This window comes from Pomacea canaliculata, linkage group LG2 (genome assembly GCF_003073045.1).
Source record: "Pomacea canaliculata isolate SZHN2017 linkage group LG2, ASM307304v1, whole genome shotgun sequence".
Taxonomy (NCBI): Eukaryota; Metazoa; Mollusca; class Gastropoda; order Architaenioglossa; family Ampullariidae; genus Pomacea; species Pomacea canaliculata.
This window is the reverse complement of record NC_037591.1, coordinates 32,095,798-32,120,013: the sequence shown is the minus strand read 5'-3', so window position 1 is coordinate 32,120,013 and position 24,216 is coordinate 32,095,798. Positions and strand designations below refer to the sequence as shown.

Sequence of the window (24,216 nt, the reverse complement as noted above, 5' to 3'; positions counted from 1 at the left end):
AAGATTTAATCTGTATTTTAGGAGGGTTTTGGACTGTGACAACTGACATGCACACACTTGTGCTGGAACGCACGCACGCCCATGAACAGTATAAGGCGTTTGTGACAAGATGACCCTGGGCAGCGTGGTTGACCTCCCAGCGACCATGTGACCGTGACAACTGTGAGGCTCGGTCCAGTTGACCATTCTTATTTTTTCACTGTCTCCGCAGGTTAGGTTAGTAGTTTCGAGATAATTCCCCGATTAGGGGAATAAGAAACCTTTGTTGGCAGTTTTTTTCTGGTGATTTGTTTTATCAGACTCAATTTGAGTGACGACATCCTAAGATTCCACGTATCATACTCCATCCAGTTTAGCAAGTGGGTCTGACAAGGAAACGCGCTCTTTTATTTCCTTATACATCATGGAACTAATGAAGCAAACTCGGCTGCCACACAAACTCTCAGGAGATGAACGTGTATATATGCAATTGGATATTTGACTAAAAAAAAATTGAGGTCGTAAGGAATTTTGTTTATTTAAAAATATTAAAATCTGCACACGAGGCCCGCAGCATGGATTCTGTGATCCGCAGTACATGACTTCAAAACGAGGCCAGGATGCAAGACTCGAAAGAACGAGAAAGGTACGAATGTCAACACAGCCTTTCACTTTTTCAAGTACAAATATCATTAATATTGTATTGCATCAATGGACGCTCTTTACTTATGTTCTGCAGAGCCTTTGTGATCACACAATCTCTCCATTTCTGCTGGAAAAGTTGGGAAAAGCTGTAGTTAATTCGAAAAAAAAAAAATTGACTCGTTTAAACAGCTACACGCAAACGCATCTGCATTTCGTGGCATCTACATTTCATGATTGTGGTGTTCATCGTGCATTTTAAATGATCTGGTGATATATAATGTACATATACATATCTGCATCTCGATATCTATTATTCTAGATATGTGTGTATATATGTATATGCATATATCAAACCTCGCGCGACTTGTGGTTTACCTTGCATGCCAGCGATTTTAGATCTAGCACCTTATCTTGTTGAGTGTTGCAGCCTGTTTTACTCAAACTGCATATTTTATTAGAGTTGTTCTTGAATCAGATCGCCCAACTATTTCAAGTAGTATGATTTGTTTGAAGCTGGCTATTGTCAGGAAACTTCAAACGTTAAAACACATATGTGGATCTTTTCCCTAGTTTATTTTAGTTTATTTTGCTATGAAGAGTGATAGAGGTAATATATTATGATCAAGGAGACACAAATGAAAAGCTTTTTTTTTTAAAAGAAGAAAAGGTAATGTCATTGAAGAAAAGAATGTCTAAAGTTGACTTCATGTAAGATGGGATCTGATCTGTCAATAAAACATTTTTTAAAAAAGTTATCGTGATAAAACATTTCTTAAAAATACGGTAACTGAAACGATGAATCTAATATACAATAATAAAAGAAAAGTGTTACAAAGACTTTATCCTAAATATATTTATTTATTTTATTGTGCAGGTATATGTACTTGTCTCACTAGCACACCTACGAGAAAATGAATCTCTGTGTGTGTATCTTACGAATAGCAAAAATGTACACATATCGAATTGAGCGTTCACCTAACTAACTCATCAGGCAATCAGTGCAGCAGTTATTTTGGGAACAAACGAGATATTAAATTAATAAGAAACATTTTCTTCGGATATTTGCGACCAGTATGATACCGTTTAATCGAGGCAGTGACGTCTGTACTGAGGCGTGTAGAAATCCGTCGGATGTTGGCCGTTTTATGTCCGTTCTTCTGCTGCATAAAATGTCTGTAAAGACAGTGTACTTCTGATCTATCTGGAGTGCCAGTTAGAGATAGGCGCTTATGATAAGTACAAGAAGATGACGTGTGCAGGGTGAGGGTTAGAGAGGACCGGGGCCAGGGTGTTCTGTTCAAAGAGCATAAGGATCCAGTTGAGACCATCACAGACCAGTGCACGATAATGTGCACGCGGCAGACTGCCTTTGGGTTCATCAACATTAGAAACGTCAACTTTAGATTTTTTTGGTTTACGTCAGTTTTGTCTCATAATTCCTTTAAGTACCTTTTTTCCTTACTCAACTGTAGTTTTCTTTCCTGTCTTTGTACATGTACGAGGAAGCCCGCATAGCTGGGGCTTAGCTGGGCAAGGTGAGATGATCCAGGTGTGGCTAAATCAGTGCACCAAGTATGTGCAGCATGAGAGGGGCGGGTGCTTGAACAGCTTTCCAATCCTTTCGACAACTCAACATAGACAGTGGGAGGGTCTAAGTATTCATTTTTTTTCCTGTGCCGGTTGACAGCGCATGTCAGAGCAAAACATGTCCTATCTCTAATCATCGCTTACAGGGTGGGACAATGCCTTCACCCATCCGCTCTCTCTCTACCACCCGTCTTGTCTTCCTGCCACCCAGACCTCTTACTCCCCTAAAACCTGAATATAAACTAACCCCATCCTCCGTTTTCCAAGAAAGGCAGCAGTTTTCAGGATAGACACGGTTTATTCGCAAGATAAAACTGTATTTCGAAATGGCAAAATACCATTAGTATGCATGAATGAATAAGGTTGTTACTTTCATCACTACTGTCAGATAGTTCTTTTCAGTTATACTAAAGAACTTGTTGGCAACAGTGGCAACGCTTTTGTTTCATTTTCTTTTTGTTTTTTTCCCAAAGAAAGCAGAAAATTCCGATCTCAACCCCTACGAGAAGCAACAAGACCAGGGGAGCAGCAGAGTGAAGTATGCCGATATGACAAGGTGGAGAACCGGAGACAAGTCGATCATGTGCAGAGGAAAATGTTTGCACGGAAGTCACTGGAAACATCGTTGCCTTCGTCTTTTCGTCACACTGCTCGTCATTTCTCTTGTCGTGATGGTCGTCTTGAAAGGCTTGTTTCTGCTTTTATTCGTTTCCGTCTGTCCGTCCATCTCTGTCTGTTTTAGCCTTCTTATCATGAACCGCGATGTCTGTCATTTAGTGAACTTCTGTGAGAATTCTGGGGATTCAAAGCAAGAAACAATAAGTTTGAATGAATTTAGACTTTCGATTTTCAAAAAGGTACACTAATAACTAGCAATTCTAAATTTATCAACTGGCATTGGTATTGTTTAATCCCTATTTGATTGATAGGACGGAACGTGTTTTTTCTTGATGGGCGTCAATCATTCTTGTTCCACTGTCTTGTGGTGTTTCCTAAGGCCATGTCCTAGTACCATTGTATGTATTCTGTACACAGAACCACTATCATCCTACATTCAGAATCATTCTGTTTGTCATCAGTCCTATGCTAATGACACGCTGTATGCTAATGACATGTTATTGCTGTACTGCCTGCGTCTAACGTTACCGTCAGCACTACAGAGAACTGTATATGTTATGTAAAAATGGGATGGCAGCAAAACAAATTAAAGCTTCATGGTGACACAATCGAATCTCTCCAGCAGGAAATGACAATTTGACCTACGACTATCTGACTACCCAAAACCACCAATGTTAGTGAGGTCAACGTTCCCTTTGCAAGGTCTGTTAGGATTCTTGGCCTCATCGTCACTGCTGACGAACAAGATATATCTGTCTGCCAGTCTGCCTACAGGCTCTGAGAGATTAGTACCATCGGCCGCTTTCTGTCTCGACAAACTGCTAACTTTCTTGTCCGTGTGTTTGTTCTATCAAAGCATAATTACTATAATTCCTTGCATTTGAACTACCCTGCACACCTTCACAAACATTGAAAAATACAGAATTCTGCTGCATGTCGGGTTCTCAGAGTTAAAAAAAAAAGCAACAAACAAATGGATCATGTTACTCCTCTCCTTTGTTCTCTGAATTGACTACACGTATCCGCTCGCATTTAGTACACTCAGCTTTTATTTCTTCCAAACCACTTGTCCTGCCTGTTTCTCCGAACTTCTCTCAACTTACATTCCAACCAGAACTCTTCCCTCTTCTTCGCACGATATTTACACCTTGAATCAAAACAACAAAGTATGGTCACCGGCTTTTTAGCTATGGTACATTAAAACAGTATTAATTCCCTTCCCTTTTATATCCACTGCTTACTCGCTATAGAGTGTTTTAAATATGCATAAAAACATATATAGTCCGAAAGCAGTTTTAAACACATTCCACTACGAACCTAACTCTCTCCTTTTATATCTCAATTTGTGTAATTAGTCATGATTGTTCCCACCAATATTGCTTTGCTTATTACATTTTTAGCTAACTCTTCATTGTAACTGTTACCTTTGTATCTTCACTGACTTTTGTACTTCCTGCTAATCGTTGTCCAATTTACTGTTCCTTCATGTATTACATTTAAACCTATTTTTATATCAAGCACTCAATATATGCTCCTATATAAGCGTGATTCTTTACTATGATTATTTTCAAGATGAATGTATACTACCTTTTGATGACAATGAAAACTTAATTGATGCTAAATGTATGTTTGCTGTCAACTGCACATCACCGCGATGAATTTGTGCCAATGTTATTGATATTTTATTGCCTTTGTAAGGCGACTTTCATACAAAAATTTTGAGTAATTTTGTTATGATATGTTATATAAACTAGTGTACTTAGTATGAATGAATGAGTGCGAGAGAAGATATATATATATATGGCATGCCATTCGCTAAATAATTGGTACCACATTAATTTGTGCTTTCAGATTTATTATTCTGTGAGTTATTTGGAAAACCACTAAATCCGTCCATATTGTCTTCAGATGGTTTCCCAAATGGTAAGCAAAAACCAAATTTAACTATCATTCTGATAGCATTTAAACATTTCATAAACGTTTAAAAAAGAGTTCTCGACCATTTTAAAACGTTTATAAAATGTTTAAATGCTATCTGGGTGGTCTCTGTCTCTCTCACTCACTATCTCTCTGTGTTTTCATTTAGAGAATCAGCTTGTAAACATATTTTCTCGGCAAATGTGGCAACTAATGTAAATGAAAGTTCTATATGTCTCAGAGACAAAAAAAAAAAACCTGAAAAAAAGATGTTTGCGATGTCTTTTGCAGCGTATTATGACACAAACACTTCTGACGACTTAGCCAAGAAAGTCAGGATTTTTTGTTTCGTCCTGACTACCCCAGGAACGCTGAACGTGCAGAAGCTGTCAATGCCACGTGGCTCAGGCGGTGTTCAGGTTCCATGTTTGTGTCGTCATCGCCGTTACCTTTCAAGAATACACTTGTTGTTGGAGGTAGGAACTGACGAGCTTCATGCGATGCTTATCTATCAGGTCATTGCTTCAGACTGAAATAAAAATACGGTAGACTCACACATTAAAAGTAAGGCTTAGCAACCTTGTACGCCTAAGAAGATTTGTATGGATAATTTGTATGGCGAAAGCATCTTTCTCTCTTCTCTTCTCTCTTTGACTGAGGGAAAGACAAAGTAAGAGAGAGAGATTGAAGACTGTTTGCTCTGTTTGCATTTCTAATGCACTTTACTTAGCACAAACAATTATTTGAAAGTCGACAGTCGTTGCAGTCTAATCGCACTACGCGCTTCCCAAATGTGTTTACGTATGTTGTGTATTTGTTGCATGTTGCGTATTCAACAGTGCCCGATGGTCGGAATCATTTAACCCCCAAAACCTTCGCCGCCTTTCAGCACTTGTATCAACATCATCTGGAAGACTATGACTGGTTTCTGAAGGGTGACGATGACCTGTACGTCATTTTGGAGAATCTACGCTTATTTTTATCCCACCTGTCCCCTGACAAACCAGCGTACCTCGGCCATCACTTTCGGTAGGAAATCACTCATACTTTCTGAACTATCTCCCCTCCTGGGCAGCCTACAAGGCAGATACAGTGTTCCCTCGTTTATCGCGGGGGATAGGTGCTATGATCAGCCGCGATAAACGAATTTCCGCGAAGTAGGGACATACATGCAATAATAATATATACATTACAGGGCTTCTGCTAAGGCTAAATTCTTTGGGGTCCCAGGGACCCCTTCTTCAGATTTCTAAGGGGTCCCAGGCTAACTCTAAGTGGTCCCTTTACAAAGTTGAAAAAAAATCAACAAATCAACTACTTTGTTCAACTGCCTTTCAGGCACACAAAGCACTGTAATGTCTAGTCAGAAACTGCGAGATTTCTGTGCCATGAAGTCTGTGCAAACATCTGTGATGAGCTTATGCTCATTGTACTTGGGTGCTCACTTTCTTTCCATTTCTAAGGCAATGAATTTAACCACGCTGTCAACGACATCTTTGAAATAAGTTAAATAAGCTGCACCTGGTGGTGGATGCGAGAGGATGTATGAAAGTATGAATGCCTCAGATGCCATCATTCAAGAGGAAGTTCTCGACCGTAACCTGGCAATTAATAAGTTAGTGAGAACTAAAGTTGTAAGAAACGTCAACGAGAGGTGGCACGTTGCTAAAAGTATAAAAGTTGGGATAAAAAAAAACTGGTGCAAGGTAGAAAAGCAAACCTCGGCAACACGTGGCGCCCACAGTTCAGTGACATTCAGTGGATTCTGAATGTTACGTAAATCATGAGATGAAGGGGGATCGAAGGTGTTTGAAACTGTACAAATAAATGAAATGAATTTCAGTTGCAAACTATATTTAGCAATAAAACGCCTTTCTCAGCCGACTAGTACTTGGTGTAGGGTGTAAGAAAAGTGAGGCGAAACGGCTTCTATCTGAACATACTGTTTTTCCTTACATCTTTCTTTACTCATAAGAGGGGATAATAATATTTAATATTTTGAGTTCATTCCTCAAGATGACTGACCTACAGTACACCTCGGTTTGAGTCCAATCTTTGAACTTTTACAAATGGCCAACAATTCACGACTGCAACATAGTGCCCCCACTGTGTCTTTCTTCGCTTATCTAACCCGACCATTATGCGATCAATTCAGTTGTTTTTATGTTTGTGTCATTTGCGCTGTTCATTCTTCTCTCCTTTATAAGTTCTAGTTTTGTCTGTTTGTGGAGAATACAGTCAGTCCTAACCCCGACAGAATGTTCAGATAGAAGTCGTTTCGCATCAACGCTCAGACCCTACCGCAAGTACTGGTGAGGGGAGACGATTTATTGCCATGCTAGTCGGCAGTGCTGTGATGTCCACCCCGCCTTTTGTCCGGGTAGTAATTGAAGACGACTGGCCGATGGCAGTCCGCACCTCGTGTACTTCTACCTTCCCTCGCACGGACGATACCCCTCATCCCCCCGGTGGGAAGATATCGGCCTTTAATGGAACTCTTCTTGGTAAGGGAAAACAAACTCAGTGCAAGGGAAGTTACTCTCGCCTTCCAGCAGACGACAACAATAGGTTGGTCTCCGACGTCAGACACTACACTTACCCAATTTTGTATCTGTTCTTCGCCCAAATTTGAAGGGGTCCCCTGGGACCCCATTGACGAAAATGAAGGGGTCCTCCGAACTTTTAATGCGTACTGTACGCAATTTTTTTGCGTAAGCAGAAGCCTGTTACATGTAAAACAATATCATGTTAGTGTAAAGTAATATATTAATCATGGTATTAATACAGTACAATAACAAATAAGTGTAAAAAAATTATAACTTTACTCAGAGAAACCCAAAAAACTGATGCGAACTGGCTGCGAGATGGGAGATAACAACCATGCCTCGTCGCTTACGCATAGCAATGGATTTCTCATACACAATTATTTCTTTCGTCTGCCTATCTACAAAATAACCATGGTATTTTAATAGAAATACTAATACAGCTTCATTTTTCGTCTTTTTCCTGTTGAAATATCTCTGGTATTTTGTAGAAGCGCGGAAGTATCATCGATACTTCACTCAAAAAAAAACAAAAAAAAACCGCGAAGTAGTGAATCCGCGATATATGAACCGCGAAGTAGCGAGGGAACACTGTACATAGCGATACTAATGACGGCGAGACTGATCGATTGAATGGAAGAAAGAAGGGAGGATAAAAAAATTGTAGATTGACCTTAAAGAGAATTAGTTTTGGTGTGCCAGAGCGTCCGTAAGATAACTCACGTAGTCTTGCCTGTTCATGGTTTCAGTTTCTTTGTGCACAATGGCTACATGAGTGGCGGAGCAAGTTACGTTCTTAGCAAAGAAGCGCTGAGACGTCTTGGAGAAAAAGGAGTGGGTTCCCTGACGCCTCTATGTTCTCTTGAAGAGACGAGTGAGGACGTAGCCATGGGGCAGTGCATGGAGGTACTGGGAGTTTCTCCAATCAAAACCAGCGATGTTTTCGGCAGACAGTCCTTTCTTCCGTTCAGCTTAGAGTACGTCCTATTTGACCAGGGGAACTGCGTAAAGTCCAATTTTTCACTCAATCCAATGTCTGCAGTAAGTGATGAGTTTAAACACGAATGTATAAAAGTGACCTAGATAAATTTTCTCAAATTGAATGCTCGTCTGCCACCAGTTTTTACAAAGCACAGAGTTGCATTCAATCAATGATAGCTATTTTAAGTTCAGAACAATTATTAAAAAAAATCAATTTTTAAAAAACCCGACAGAATAAAGGAAAATGATCTATTGTTTAACGCTAGATATGGAGAATAATATATAATTTATAATATGTAATGTATAACAACTAATCTGTAATGTATAGTATTGTAGTCTTTCACAACGAAATGTGTAAAATGGCTGGCAAGTTTTTTTTTTTTCTCACTGAATAAGCAAACCATAGACAAAAGGAATTTAAAATTGTGCATGTAACTTTTGGACATCACAAGCAGAGAAATAGTAGTGTAAGTAAGAACAAGCCTTAGCCATTATGTTTGTTTTCTGTGACGAGTAACTGTCAGTTTCGAAACTTGATGACATTGAACGATGCGGACATTTAGCGTAAGCAGTACAATAGCCACACGTACCTCGAGATTGAATTAATCATGTCACATGCTGGCAAATCGTGAATGCACTCAGTATTTTCTTTGTATCGTAGCTGCGGCCTTTCATGGTGTGCCTCACGCAGGCCACTGAAGCAGGTGATCAATAACATCCTTGCTCGCTGCTCAAACATTACCTCTGCGTATCTCTTTGTGGAGTCGTTTGTGGACAATTTTCCTCACCGGCCGTCTGCCAGTGAATGGATATAGCCTTAGCTGCTGGTTCGGCTTAAAACACCAATCCCCTCCCCACCCCGATATTACGTGCGAGTGGCTTTAGCGGTTCGTTTAATGCGATGCTGATCTTGAAATGTGTGTGCACGTGTGTGTGTGTGTCAGTGTGTGTGTGTATGTGCACGCACATTACCCTCTGCACGTAATATCATGGCACCACACTGGCACACTTCAATGACTATAATTATGATGTCCACGCTGTGCGTCTCTGGTACTAGTCTCTGTTGTCGCTTCAAAGCTTGTTTTCTGGTGTCGTGATTTCAGGGAAGGGAGTGCTGCAGCCAGCTATCGATTTCGTTTCATTACATCGAACCCCGCATGATGTATATGATAGACATGCTGCTCTATCGCGTAAGTGTGTACGGGCGCCACGGACAGGACGTGGCCCTCAGGACTTCCGTGTTCAAGCCACAAGTGGAAGAGATTGATCACAAGGACGACCAGGAAATATTTTATCCATAGTGACTTGTGTGTCTTTGTACTCCCGGAAACTCCTTCTTTCTCTTCAGTAACAGACCCGACGAATACTTGCTTTAAAAATACGAGGAGGAATTTTTTCCCTGCCCCTTATAACTGCTGAATACACAATATTAATAAATGATTTGACATGTTTATTATGTGGCCTTTCCACAATCCCGGACAGAGCAATGGTCTAACCCTTGTCCGGCTAAGGGTGTGCATGAAAGTCATTGTCGCAGAGTTGACTTTGCTGATGCTGTAGCTTCTACTCTAGTTTAAAGTCATCCACAGAGTAACTTTTTCGGCCTTGCTGAAACGTTGTAGCCTGGCCTACCTTTCTCCTGTGCTGCTGTACTCTAAGCCCTGCCTCCCGACAGAAGACGTTTTTGCTGAGAGAAACCCACGACCTACCTGATGCTCTGTGACAAAACCCACGACCTACCTGATGTTCTATGATACCCTTATGAAGGTAGGAAGAATGGAAAGGTGAGGCGCTCGATGTTCTCTTCCATCGTGACGTGCACCGGACCTGGGTACAGGCTCTGGTAAGCTACACCCTTCCGGCAGGAAAATATTTAGATTTGAAAGGTTTTTTTTTTTTAATATTTGGGGTTGTTGTTTAAATAGTCTGTAAACTAATTTAATAATATAACAATAATAGAATTATAATGTCTATTACCTTTGTCGGCAAAAAGATCGAGCCTGCCATAGTGTCAGGATGAACTACCACCTTCGGAATTTCGCACTAGTGATGTCCACTCAGGACTTTTTCTTTAGGAAAATTGTCGGTACACAGGGACACCGGTACTATTACTTGAAAACAGACCTGTGTCTCCCAGTTAATCTGGGATTAATAAACAAAAATAATAAAGGTAATGACGAATTAGAGACCACAATTTTCTCGGGACCAGTTTATTGTGATGACAGTACCCATCTCTTTCCCCATTCCTCTGGAGGGTCAAGAAAGTACTCATTCCCTAGAGCTGGCTAAAAGTTATCTGCACCACACGTGTATCGAACCGGCACTTCTTCAGGTTCGGTCGCGAGAGTTCTAGCCAGTCGACCATCTGCTTTCCTGAATCTAGTGATTATAAAGCGCTTAGCTCAGTTGACATGCCTTCCTTTGTCCTTCCGTCTGGTGTGCAGTGAAAGGCGTGTCGGCTTTTCGCTGCAAGTGACTTCAAGAAGTCAGTAGCTTCAAATTCTTGTTAAGAAAATAAGCAAACACATGACAACAAGAATAATTCTAACCTGAGTTGCATTAGGGTTTGTAGCTCCTATTTCATACGCAAAGTTGTCCAGACCACACTAATGTCCCTGCAACTCAACCTGGAATATTGTGAGCAATAAATGCACCTTCAGCGGGAGAGGCATAAACTATAACTACAGAATAAGATGCTTTTCATAATGATATTTGGATACTAGACTCAAAAACACACTGTCAGTGCCAGTACAACGTGTTGGAACTCGAATATTTTATTGACCATTTCAGCCATTGTCACTTTTACTGGGTGAGCATATAAAAGCCATCCTCTCACTCATCCCATCACCTATGCATTCATACACCTCTCGTCCCTATCATACATACAATCTGTTTACACACTGTGTAACAGTCCTCTAACTCACTCACTCATCCAATCACGTATCCATTTAAACCCCTCTCATCCTTATTCCTACATGCATATACAGTTTGTATGTACACAATATGACCATTCCCTAATAATATCATGATTCAAAAACATCTCACACGTAAAGCAGCATCATCATACATGGTCAGGAGCCATTAATCATACTTCACATAAAACAGGCTCGCTTGTCGTCCTTATCTTAATCTATGGTTAAACCATGCTAGTTGTTTTGTTCTTCGTTGTGTGGGGTAACAAGGATGAAAAAAAAAAAAGTACAACGTGCTCAATATACTGAGTATTATATTATCTCTTGACAGAACTGTCTGGAACTGATTATTCAGCTTGGGAAAGGTTGATGTACCTTCCAGTAACATTTCTAACGAGAAATCCCGGAGAACTGGAGTATTATAAGCATTTTATATTATTTATTACATGTAGTTCGTTTTTGCTACACAGAAAAGATTTAGTCACAAGGCGGTCAGTGACGCGTAATGCTGATGTACCTGCCATATGAACACACACACACAAATTGTAGAAGGAAATAAAAATGCATGTCTACGTTGTCTCTCTCTTTGTGTGTGTGTGTGAGAGAGAGAGATTAACATGTATATACAAGAGCGCACGCACACACAGAGATGGAACCCAAGTGGTGTGTGTGTGGGGGGAGGGTAGGAAGGCGAGTAAAATACAGTGAACACGTGAGAGATTCGAGATGATTATTATTATTATTTTTTTTTTTTTGCAATTTCCAAAAATCACAGAATATGACTGCTGTTTAGAGATGAAAGTGCTTTTTTTTTTAATTCTCGAGACACGCATACACAATATGAGGTCGACAGCACAAATATACTGATTGTACAATTATACGTTGACGTTGTAAAGACCTCAGCCACTGGGCCAGTAGGGACCATACATTTATTTGTGTAAAAACATGAAATGCTTTGTCCTCCTTCTGTGCATGTTTGTAAGCATTGTCTCGAGGACGGAAGGGGGTTATTTACACAGATTTGGGGAAATAATATCTTGCATCGAGCTTCAAATGGCTGAGAGTTCGGCAAAAAAAAGTAAAATTTCTTAAGTACTACAGTGTGCCGTTCTGTACAAAAGAGATGTGAGACCCAGACTGTCGAGGGAATGAGAGGTGACTTCGTTTGCAAGTAATAACCCCCACCCCCCAAACTTTGAAAGCTTCGACTGTCCGCTCTATGTACGGTCCATTTTCTCCATATATTCTTCCCGTTGCTTTAGATTGTGGAAGTATGGGAGTCAACAAGCGCGGACTTCATTCTCTCATCTCGTGTCTACAATCCTGCCTCCTGCTTCATCTATATATTTTCTTCACTGCGTTGATGTGACTTCCGTGACAGTCATATGTGCGCCAACAATGAACAACTTTGTTAATGGTGCCACTACCTCCACAACTACTATTCCACAACTACAAACCACAGTTGCAACTGGTAGTATAACTGAACTATAGTGAATGCATCTATGCTGACGGCATTCACCTTGAAAACACAATGAACTCTTTGTTTTGAGACCATTATTATTCTTATGTCTGTGTGTTTGTATTTTAAGCGCCTTGAGTCTGGCTGATGCTGGAAAAAGGCCATATAAAAATGTGTTATTTATTTATTATGATTATAATGTATAGTGGTTCCCTGATTAATTTTTTAATTGTTATGAATTCATATATTACTGTTTCACATAAAAAAAAATTACCCATTTTTTTCACACTGTTAAAAAGCTCAAACGTCATATGAGCACATTTACAGAAAAAGAAAAGCTCTATGATATCATATGTTACCACTTAACTGCAAAACAGTGTCATAGATTTACAAAACAGTGACAGGACTTACAAAGCGAAAACATGTGTCACTGCTCGATCATAGACTCTGGTAGACACTAAAAACTATCAGCACAGAACAATAAACAAAATTTTATGCTATAGTAATCTACCAGGCTATTACCCTAACTCCCTTTCCCAAAAACCTCCCAGGTAGCCAAACTGAACCTGACGTTCGATGTTGGCCTTATTTCTTCATGTGCTCCAATGAAGCTGTATTTTCTTCCCAATATTTTCGAAGATTTTGGTAGAGAAATGAAAAGAAAAATACAATTCAGATATAACACATCAATCAGACTATTTTAAACATTCGTTGTCTTTATTTAAAAAAAAAGGTGTAGCAGACGCCGAAAGTTCGGGTTAGCAATATGGCGGACGCTAATGGTAGTGAAAGGAGAGCGTAGACAGCTTAGTCTGTGAGCATGAGCCAGAGTTTTCAGGCCTTGTAATTATAGCACATTCAGTCTACGGTCGAACAACGGACTTCATAAATTATTACATCTATTATTTAACTTCGTGGTCGAGACATATCAATACAACAGCTAAATTATCTCCCCCGACCCCAGACAAGCACCGCCGTAGTTACCGCCCATTAAAGAACCACGTCCTTCGCGTCATCAGTTTACGCGCTCGCTTTCACATTTCCGGCGTCTGCCAGCTATGACGTTTGAAAGTGGATCATCCAAGACAAATTAGAAAATTATGGACTTGTTTGGAGACCTGCCGGACCCGGCTGGTGATCAGCAGAAAGGTGAATGCAGAGCTGACTCCTTTCATACTTCGTCATATTTCAATTTCTTCGATCCCTTTTATTAGGCCTTATTGTTGACGCTGATGGTACACTACTTACACTCGCTCAGATTTCTAATCGAAGGAGCTTCAATTAACAGTAGCTCAGCATTGTAATAATAAAATACCTTTAGAGTTCAAATAAGGATATATTTAACAGTCATACTAGGGTATGCAGAGCACCAGAATATGTATCTAATTTTTAAAAAAAACTAACCAGCTGCTGCTTTGGAACATATGTACCATATCAACAGCCCCCTTCCTCAATTTTTGTTTAAAGAATTCGCTATTATCTTCATAATTAAATTGCATGCTAAGCATCGTTATAGAAACTGCGCAGCTTGCGGCAGTCTCATTACAGTTGCTGTAGCTTTTTCGTGATGCCTGATGATCGACCACAGTAATTTTTTGGGATCCATATTGCGCAGTCTGACTAGAGAGATTGAAGGTGATTAAAAACTGTGGCGTCTTTCCTTGGCAATATTCAGATGAATGCAAGCTAACATGCCATTATTCAGTCTTGCTTGTTTTTTTTATATCTTATTGTATCTTTGTTATATAATTATATATCTTAAATGTGTCTCATAAATTAGTTCAAGAAAAACATGTTCACTGGATAGTAATTTTCATTTAACCTTTCAGTTATGCAAGGTGCTCCAACCAGGTTTCCCTGGCTTTATTTAGTTGGTGGGAAATGCTACATTGAATAAGTTTTATAAAGTTTGAAGTGAATAACTTTGAAACATGCATGCACAGATAATTATTGTAGAATGTTATAGTAAACCTTATGATGCTCTTAAAAATTGCATGTATTTATTTATATATGTAGCAAGTCAGTCAGGGACAAAACTTTCCAAGTCATCAGAACCAGAACAACATGTGGCTCCTGTGATAGCTAAGCGGAAGTCAGATGCCATGGATTCAGATCCTTCACCTGAACATGGAAAACAGAAACCACGTCTGGAGGACAGTGGACATGTCTTTCAGCTGCGGAGCTTTGTGGCAGATCGGAAAGGAGAAAGGGAGGAAATGCAGGATGCTTACATTCAGCTGGATGACTACTCCAAGATGTTCAAAGAACTGCATCCTTCCATGTAAGCTGCTTTTTAAATTTGTTGAATAGAGAATTATTCAGCTGTGTTTCCTTTGATTTTTATTTTAACATAAATGCTAAAAATAGTAAAATAAACCATTACAACTTTAAATATATAATGAGGTTTAATAGGTTTAATTACGTGATAGTTTACAGTGTGTGTGTCTGTGTGTATGCCTGTGTGGGTTTGTGTGTATGCATGCATCCCTACGTGTGCATGATTTGCTTTCTGCATTTATTACAGACACCGATTGGCTCTATATGCTGTATTTGATGGTCATGGTGGATCTCGTGCATCAAGGTTCGCATCACAGTATTTGCACAAAATCCTCTGCGATAAGTTTCCGAAGGGTAATTGACAATAGACAGATAAATCAGTGTACACTTTTTCTGTGTATAATATTAGACAGATCAATTGATGTGTAATAGTTCTATGTAATAGTGGTCTTTTATCTGGCTTTAGAAATATTGGCAGAATATTTTCATTGACTTCAGGAACTCATTTAATATTTCTTTAATATAAATAAATGAATTCAGGACCCTGCTTTTTGATATTGTGTTTTAAATTTGCTTATATCTCAAGCTATTATTTTAATTGTCTATGATAAAATTTTTAATATAGATGTAGCTGTGGTAGTCATTTACCAAATATACTAAAACAAAATTTTAACTTCTTGACAATGCATTATTTTTACATTTTTGTTCTCTCTCTTTCTTGCACACACAAGCAGATGAATTCATATTTTCCTTCTTTCCTGCTTTATTGCCAAGAGGTGTTATCCTAGGTGCTGACAGTTTTTGATGACTATAATATTGTGTTACTGCATGTTTTATATTTGTTGTTGCAGGTGATGTGTCTGCTGTTGAGAAGGAGATCAAGAAATGTTTGATTGAAGTCTTCAAGAAACTTGATGAGGACTTTCTGAAAGAAGCAGCTAGGCAGTAAGATCTTGATTTACATATAATAAAGTTTGGAGAATTTTGTATTAAATCACTAACCATTATTTTGGATATTGTGATTCATCTACATTTTATTTGATACTTTTTTTTTGCTATATTTTGTTCATATTTTATCCTTTTTTTTTTGTTTTATTTGGCTAAAATCTGTTATATTAGTGGTATTGATAAACACATTAGCCTAGATGTCTGCTCACCAGGCAGTAGCAATAACATCCCCTGTTATGCTGTAAAAATATGTATTCTACAGTTGGACATTTTCATTTACATTGGATGGAACTTTTAGTGCAGAATTTGGAATTTGGCTTAATTTTAAAATTACTGCAATGTTCTGCAATGTTTGAAGACTTTTCTTCACTGTTGTTAACCATCTAGATCCAGGACAAAGACAAAGGGTAATCTATTGAGCTGTTTTGTCCTGTGTATCACTTGATATGCAAATGTAGGCCATAATCCTTCTGGCAGAAGAACAGTCTGGGGCCTATGTTTCAATAATAAAAGTTAACATAGTTTTAATCTCATTATTTATTAAATGAAAGTGTACATACATCAACTGCTGTGGACTTGCTCCTTTTTCATGATATATTGCGCAAAATAACATTGATGAAGCAAAAAATGGTGAGTGTATTTTGAAAGGTAACTAAACTTATACCCTGCTCAGTTCTCTATTAGCCATTGACTTTACAAATGTGACTTTCCTGGGTTGAGTTTTCTGAGCATGAATTTAGGCACCTTTTAAAATATTTTAGGATGGTAAAAGTGAAAAATGTGGTATTTCATCCCCATTTAATGAATACCCCATAGAATGTGGGTGACTTATCAAACTTTTATGGGAAATGTTGATAGTCATTTTCAAGTGCAAGACTGGTAAGAGCCAATTAAGTCTTTACATGGTCATTTATTTGGGTTCATCTGGTTTTTTTGAATGTATACTCTTGCTGTTATGTAGACACATTGTAAAAATAAGGGGTTAAGGATGAGGGTTGAGTAAAGCTGCACTTCATTATTGCCTTGGTGTCCATCCATGAAAAACTAAAGTAACTATTATGATTATGATGGTATCATCAAAGTGCCTTTTTGATAATGGTGAAATGAGTAATCAGTGACTAGCTCTCCTCCATGCATTTTTGGTGGGGTCACATAAAATATCTCAATAGAGTTTCAAAAGCTTTTACAGTCTGTACAGATGTCAAGAGATTTTTAAAGGCGCACACACACACACTGCTCCACTTTTCCAGGAACACACTTTCTATTTTTCAGTTTATATTGTTAGATTAAGAACAAATGTTGAATATGACTTTAATTATACTGTTAACTTTTTTTCCATTTTTGTTCTTTTTTTTCTTCATAAATTCCACTAGTCTTTTTTCACTTAGAAATAAGGAGATTATGTTCCTGGGTCTTCTGAGATCTTGTAAAATCAAATTGTTGAAAAGCATATAAAATATCAACTTATTTTTTTTCTTTTAAATCTTTCAAAAGAAAGCCAACATGGAAAGATGGCACAACAGCTGTGGTGGTTCTAGTGATCAACAACACTTTGTTCATTGCAAATCTTGGAGACAGCAAGGTGAGACATTAAGTATATCTTTGTTATAACTGTGTCAGCTATCTGTTGATTTTGTTAAACCATTGGGAAATAATTGTAGGACTCCTTGTTATGGCTATGAAGGAAAAAAGAAGAATAAAGGAGGTTAGTCTGAGGCAGTTTTTTTTTTGTTCAACTATTGGGTGTGCTTTTATGTAGCAGAAATTGTAGAGTTGGAGGAATATGATAATTAATATTTATATCTTTGATGACAATATTTAAAGAGACAGAGAAAAACAGCAAAAAAAAAGGGACAGTATCGAATGGGCTGCTGGCAGATAAATTTTCATACATTAACTTATAGGATGAAGCTTTTGCAAATGAACTTCTGGAAGAGTGGATAACACGAGTTGTTGTGTTGATGGAGGTGCAAACATGCTTTATGGCTTAGCTTGATGTGGAGGAGTTGATGTCCCTGACTTTTGCAACAAAAAATAAATAATAAAATACACAAGCAGCAACCCTATGGTAAGTATGACACAAACAAATTTTTATGTGGACAGTCCTTAACTTGCTGTGTTTCTTGGATCTTGGCATTTGAAGAGCTTACCAAGACCTGACAACTTCATTCTTCACAAGAATAAAAGCATTGATCTTGTCATCTGCCAGTAGTCCATTCAAATAGTGGGGTTTAAGGTTAGGAGGATTTCACAGATGTGATAAGCTTGTTAAGTACAAGTGAAAACTGAAAAAGAAGAGAAATAAAATACAGAGCAATTAGGTGTAAATGTTGTTAGCAATTAGTGTCTTGGAGAATAGTAAAAATAAAATATTAAAATATTATCATTGTTCTAAAAATATATATTCAGTGTGTTTTATAGACTTTAATGCTTTATATAGCTACATACTCATTCTTTATACATATCTGTGTGTGTGTATGTGTGTGTGCATACATTTTCAAAATGTGCGAATGGCATTAAATGTTTGCATGGATGTGCACTTGTGTGTAGTCATTACTTTGCAGGTATAAGGAAGATGAGAAAAAATATGTAGCTGTTCCATTGACAACAGATCACAGTCCTTCTGTATATGCAGAACGTATGCGCATACAGAAAGCAGGCGGATTTGTGAGGTGGGTTAAGCAATAAACGGTTTTGATTGTCTGTGACAGGCTGTGGAATTTTGAGGATTAGGGTTTTGTATGTGTAATTATGTGCAGGAGGAGGAAAGAAGCATTTGAAAATTCTTATTGAGAATAATCTTTTTTCTTTGTTGATATACTATTCACACATATAACATTTTTGAATGCACTTGTTCCATATATTTATGGCTATTGAAAAGCTTAGCACATTTCATTTATTCAGCTGGAGAACAAATGGAATTTTACAGCTGACCCTAAGACCCTTTTGTGAATACATCAAGGAGCTGGTGGTCTCCTTTTTCTCACTGCCTTTCCCTCCATCTCCAGGCCTGAGTGTGCATGAAATGTTATATATAAGGGCTTTATTATTACTTCTGAAATAACATCTGTTAATAGATGTAATAGCTGTTTGATATTGATGAAACTGATATTTTTTTTGTTTAGCTGCAGGGCAATTGAGATTTATCAATTTAAGAAAAAATTTTTTGTTGTTGTTACAGAGACGGGAGGGTGATGGGAGTTTTAGAAGTATCACGGTCAATTGGAGATGGCCCTTATAAAAATCATGGAGTAACCTGCTTGCCTGATATCAAACGATGCCAGCTGACTTCAAGTGACAGGTACATAAAAATGACCTCAAATTGCTTCTGTATGTCTTTAAAGTATTTTTTTTGTTTTGTTTTTTTTTCTTGAATGTTGTGCATTGATAGACATGTACTTCTTTGAAAAGGATGAGTTTTTGCTTCTCTAGTATATCAATCATTTTTGAACTTATGAAAAAAATTCTCAGGTTCTTAGAGAAAGAGAAAGTACAGAAAAGAATATTAGAAAGTGTTGTATAGGTGTTAACACATAATTTGGGAACCTTTGTAGAATAAGATTTTTATTTTAATTGTATAAGCTCAGTCCAAGATACCGGGAAAGACCTTGAACTCATTAATTCTTCAAACCATTTTCTTTGGAAGGTTTATATTATGAACTAGCAGCCTAACATTCTGCTGTGTTAACCTTGCAACATACTCTGAAAGTGTGTCATCACTTTATATGTCCCAGATTTATAATGATTGCCTGTGATGGATTGTGGAAAAGTTTCTCTATGGATGAAAGCATTCAGTTTGTGAATAATGTCTTGCAGGTTGGTACTTCTATGGAATTCAAATTATTTTCTTATTTAAATATAAAGGATTTAAATATAAATCTAAATATACCTCTTTTTTTGCAATTTTCTTACCATTAAAAAGTTAATGGTTTATCTGAAAGATTTTTTTGTTGTTGCATTCATACTTAGGATGAAACAATACATGCCACTGATAGACGATCAGCGGAAGAAGTTCGCTATGACACTTCTTGCTCAAGGCTTGCCAACACTGCAGTACTTCGGCTTAGTGGGGACAATGTGACAGTTCTAATTGTGTCTGTAAAATAACCACTGTACATGACCGTCATTTTCTTTCTTCATCATTATAATGCTATGCTCAGGCAATCATCCAAATCTTTTATATTCTAAAGACTATTTTCATCATGTACTTAAATACAGAAAAATGTTGTAGCTATGTGTGCTAAAGATTAAAAACAAATTGGCTTTTGAGTGTCTGTGTGTGTTCTAGTGCGACTTGGTGATATGTTAATGATATCAATGTTACACAACCTTAATATAATAAATTTAAGATTTATTATGTCATGAAAATTCATAGAGATAAGTGGTCAAAACTAATGGGCAATAACTTTTGATGGTAATCATTTCCCAGGAATGATGGATTCTATGTCACTGTTATGTGTTGCATACTTCTGCTACCTTGTTTGAAGATACCTCAGTGTTGCAAGTACGATCTCATTACAATTGCAAAGATTCACTTCAAAAGATGTCAGCCGTCTAGAAAACATTCAAAGCAGACACTGTTTATTTGGGGAGGTAAGTCACTTCGACCCAAAAGCACTTCGCCCTTAGATAATCGTCCTCTCCCCCAGCGCCTGCCATGACCAAATCATCTTAGGCAAGACCAAATTATCTTAACACCGAAATTAGAATCTATCCATGCCCAATAATACAAGTAGCTATTCACGTCAAATATTGCACAGCCGAAAACATTGACTTCCCTGTGCCTTACATTTTAATCTCGTTTCCGCACTGACGCACGCACAATCACTGCATGCGCGTACAGAAGAGAACTGTGCTAGTGAATCCATACTTTCAGAATATCGCGCATTAAGATTCTTTTTTAAGTAGGTGGTCACACCCGACGACAAAGGTGTCGGTGCACATCGATATTTGAATGATGAACAAATGATTACTGCAAAGAAAACAAGATCTTGTCAATAGACTTTATTGAACTGTCAACTGTTATGGGCTTGACTGTCCCTTTAGAAGGCGAGCAATTTTTCAGCAACATTATTGTTTATCGTTCACATACTACAAAAGCGGATATTTGAAGGACATAACCACTGTTCAAACAGCATTCCACGAAAAATGACCTACACTCTGGGAGATGACCAAGCAAAGTGAAGCACGTTTATAAGTTTCGATTCATCCCGGAGAGAGGTCGCCGTCCAGAGTACTCCCCAAAAGTGCCAGGTTCAATGTCAGAATATTCGTTAGTTGATGTTTTCGCTTCCTTTCTGTTGGCCGCAGTACGGGAAGAAAGTGTCCAGAAGTGCGGGCCATCTCATCGTGGTTTGAAGTGTGAGAACACAATCTTCTTAAACATAATATTATAAAAATAAGATTTCTTCAGACAGTAATAAGAACAGGTTCTTCTGGCATCAGACATGCTAGAATTTACAGCTCGACAACACGCGTAGGCCCATATGCAGAAGACGACGACAAAGAGGCTGAATATCACGATAAACGTCCAAAGGCGTCTACGCATGGAAGCGTCTGAAACACAACGAAAGCATTGCCGTGTGGTTCGCCAATTTTAATCATCTAGTAAGTGCTGAACATATATATATACTACAGATTTTTCCTTTTTAAAAAAAATTAGAGAAAAGGTCCTGGCATCATTGTTCTAAAAACCACACTTCAACTAAGCTATATAACTCAATGAGATCCTTGACAGACACCTCTCAGTCTAGAAACTTTGTCACAGCTGCCATAATAATTCTGTGTGAGAAAGACACTGAAAAAAAAAAAACAGTAAGAAGTGCGGATTAAACAATAAAAGGTAACATCCAAACCAGAATACAATAAAAGAAAGAACTGGAAAGAAGAATGATGTACTATAAAAGAAAACGAAGAATAATGCGGAGAGAGCACGTTAAAGCAACGGAGACCCGCAGGTCTTAAAAGAAAGAGGCTCCCACCATCGACGAAACCCAACAAGCGAGTGTCTAGAAACGAGGCGATGATCAACATCTTTACAACCGTATTCAACAAGACTTGTAAAACAAGGAAATAACCTATACTTCCTCACAAAAAAAGGGGAGTCCACATCTGGGCCAAGTTCGACTATCGGACCAGGAGCCTTGATTACCACTCACCCAAGTAAGGTCATGCCAAACATACTGAAACTACAAACAGAAGAACAGCAGATAGAGCTTATACAGGGGCTGCACCCCAAGCGATAATTTCAAAATGAAATAATTCAGTGAAAGTCCTGTGCAGAACTACATGAACCACAGATCTTGCACTTCAAAAGAAGGAGTTTTGGAAATGCAACGCTAAAAGCCCAAGCAGATCTCTGGTATCCAAATTCGATGTTGCTATAGTTCGTAAATTTGAATATTATAAATAAGTAAGAACATAAAAAATATGAAACACGCAGTAGGCTTATACTAACGCTTGTGATACTTTAAATATAATTAATAATTATTGTCCTTTTTTCAGTTTCTTTAGATTGCTGTTAGCATCTTACAGGGAGAATCACTGTGGTGTGCCGTTAGTTGTTTTAAAAACGGGAATTATAATAAAAACTGCAAGCACAGTGTCGATTCTAAGGGGCCGGAAGTCATTTGTCGCACACTAAATTTTCCTTTACAAAGTCTTGTAACAATAAAAAAAATGATGCAGGTATGTTTGTATCTATTGGACTGAGATTGCTTTTGTCAGTGCTCACAGGAAAAATGTGAGTTGACCTACCGAACTCTTCCCAGTCCGACAGATTGTTATCATCCGCATATTCAAATTCTTCCTGGCACAAAAGCACCCTCAGCGTCCCACGCGCCATACCACAGACAAAGTCAGGAAGTCTTACGTCAAAGATCTTAAACGTTCGGGTGGTTGCGTCATTTTGTTTTTGACGCTGACAAGAAATTGACGTCATCGGTAGTAAAGACGCGTTGCTTGGCTACTCAGGAGAGCACGACTTTCTTCTTGCCGGGAGAAGATAACACATGATTTATCCCAGAAGGCAGTTCGGAGCAAGCTCGATATGAAAGCACACAAAACATATCCATATCTGCCCCTCTCCCAAAAAAAAACAAAAACAAAAAAACAAACACAAAAAAAAAAAAAAAAAAAAAAAAAAAAAAAAGAAAGCTGACACATTCATGGTTCCGACAGCTCCATTCATTTGAAACCAGATTGCGCTTCTTGCGAAGTTCTCCGCTGTTAGTCTCGGTGAGCCTAAGCAATGAATGTGACTAAACCGGAAGCTTTGTATACACCAGCCTCGTTTTAATGTTTTAATAGCTAACTGGAACAACAACAACAACAACAACAACAACAACAACAACAACAACAACAACAGTCTGCAAGCAGTTCAGTAATACAAGTTTGAAGTAACATTCAGAAGTCGCACGGTCGAAACAACAAAGGCCAGCCTCCATCTATTGGTCCTGCATAGGTACACAGAAACGGCCGATGGGAGATGGACAAATTCTTCCGACAGGACATGGCTGTCACTGTGAATGCTTTCAGACACTTTCAGAAGTGTTTGCCTTTTATGCAGAGTCTGCGAAGCTTTGTTCCGCATTCTACAGTTGAATTTGTTTTAAAGCAAGATCTTCATCAAATAGATGCTTGACCTGTCCTTCTGAAATGGTCTTCAGCGCCAGCAGTGGATCTGAATGGACCATTCATTGATTTGTGGTTTCTGTAGAATGAATGATTTAGTGCACATGCGAAAGATCGATTATGCTTATTGATGACAGAAGAAATAAGTGCCACTGGCATTGTTTTATGTTAGACTAGTGTCCAGAGCACCACTTTTCTAACACAGCCAGTCCAGACCTATTCATAAGGGCATCTGAGGAGTATCACACGCTCCATCTCCTCCTAGATGGGTGGTTCAGAGTTTCTCGCGAGCATCGCATGCCCAGTCGTCTTATGACTCGAAACTGGTTGGAAACTGTCTGTCTGTGCACTTTCTTTATTTTCTAACAAGTACCAATTCTTGAAAAAGTAATAAATATGTATTTATGTCGAAAGATAAAATTTAAATCGAACCTAATCGTTTAAGCTGGATTGACGATACAGTCACTTCTCTTTGGTTATTGATTGGTTCAGTGATCAAAACATGAGGTAGTCACAATTTCTCGCTGTAGTAGTCTGGCAACAGAGTATAAGCACCACATTTGCAAAGATAAGGACACGCTTAGCTGACGCAAAGTCAACAACAACCAAACAAGCGCAGAATGGCTGAACTTAAGGGGCAAAAAACAAACATGTGAAAGATTTTGCGTTGAGATGTTCAAGCAGGTGCAGTTAAAGATTTTTAAAAAGTTTTGTAATT

The 24,216-nt window shown here is 38.3% G+C and overlaps 2 protein-coding genes and 1 long non-coding RNA gene across 4 annotated transcripts; 2 read left to right on the top strand and 1 right to left on the bottom strand.

Annotated features, from left to right (window-relative positions):
- Positions 1–4,675: 4,675 nt before the first annotated feature.
- Positions 4,676–11,754, top strand: LOC112557476 (glycoprotein-N-acetylgalactosamine 3-beta-galactosyltransferase 1-like). Its single transcript, XM_025227356.1, has 5 exons — positions 4,676–4,752; positions 5,038–5,222; positions 5,586–5,775; positions 8,039–8,330; positions 9,374–11,754. Exons 2-5 carry the CDS (start codon positions 5,171–5,173, stop codon positions 9,569–9,571), a joined length of 732 nt encoding a protein of 243 aa, XP_025083141.1. The 5' UTR covers positions 4,676–4,752; positions 5,038–5,170; the 3' UTR covers positions 9,572–11,754.
- A 1,878-nt stretch (positions 11,755–13,632) lies between these two features.
- On the top strand, positions 13,633–20,135 carry LOC112557832 (integrin-linked kinase-associated serine/threonine phosphatase 2C-like). Of its 2 annotated transcripts, XM_025227899.1 has the most exons (10): positions 13,670–13,790; positions 14,179–14,276; positions 14,658–14,922; positions 15,166–15,272; positions 15,770–15,863; positions 17,361–17,448; positions 18,417–18,538; positions 19,048–19,167; positions 19,601–19,682; positions 19,836–20,135. In XM_025227899.1, the coding sequence occupies exons 2-10, from the start codon at positions 14,216–14,218 to the stop codon at positions 19,971–19,973; spliced, it is 1,077 nt and encodes a 358-aa protein (XP_025083684.1). In that variant the 5' UTR covers positions 13,670–13,790; positions 14,179–14,215; the 3' UTR covers positions 19,974–20,135. The 2 variants fall into 2 exon arrangements, with proteins under 2 accessions (XP_025083685.1, XP_025083684.1); XM_025227900.1 differs by lacking the exon at positions 14,179–14,276 and having other exon boundaries at positions 13,633–13,790.
- Positions 20,136–20,855: 720 nt separating this feature from the next.
- LOC112557833 lies at positions 20,856–22,902 on the bottom strand. The gene is made up of 2 exons (XR_003098004.1): positions 22,623–22,902; positions 20,856–21,422 (listed from the first exon to the last, which is right to left on the bottom strand). It is a non-coding gene; the product is annotated as an uncharacterized LOC112557833 (long non-coding RNA).
- Between the last annotated feature and the right edge of the window lie 1,314 nt (positions 22,903–24,216).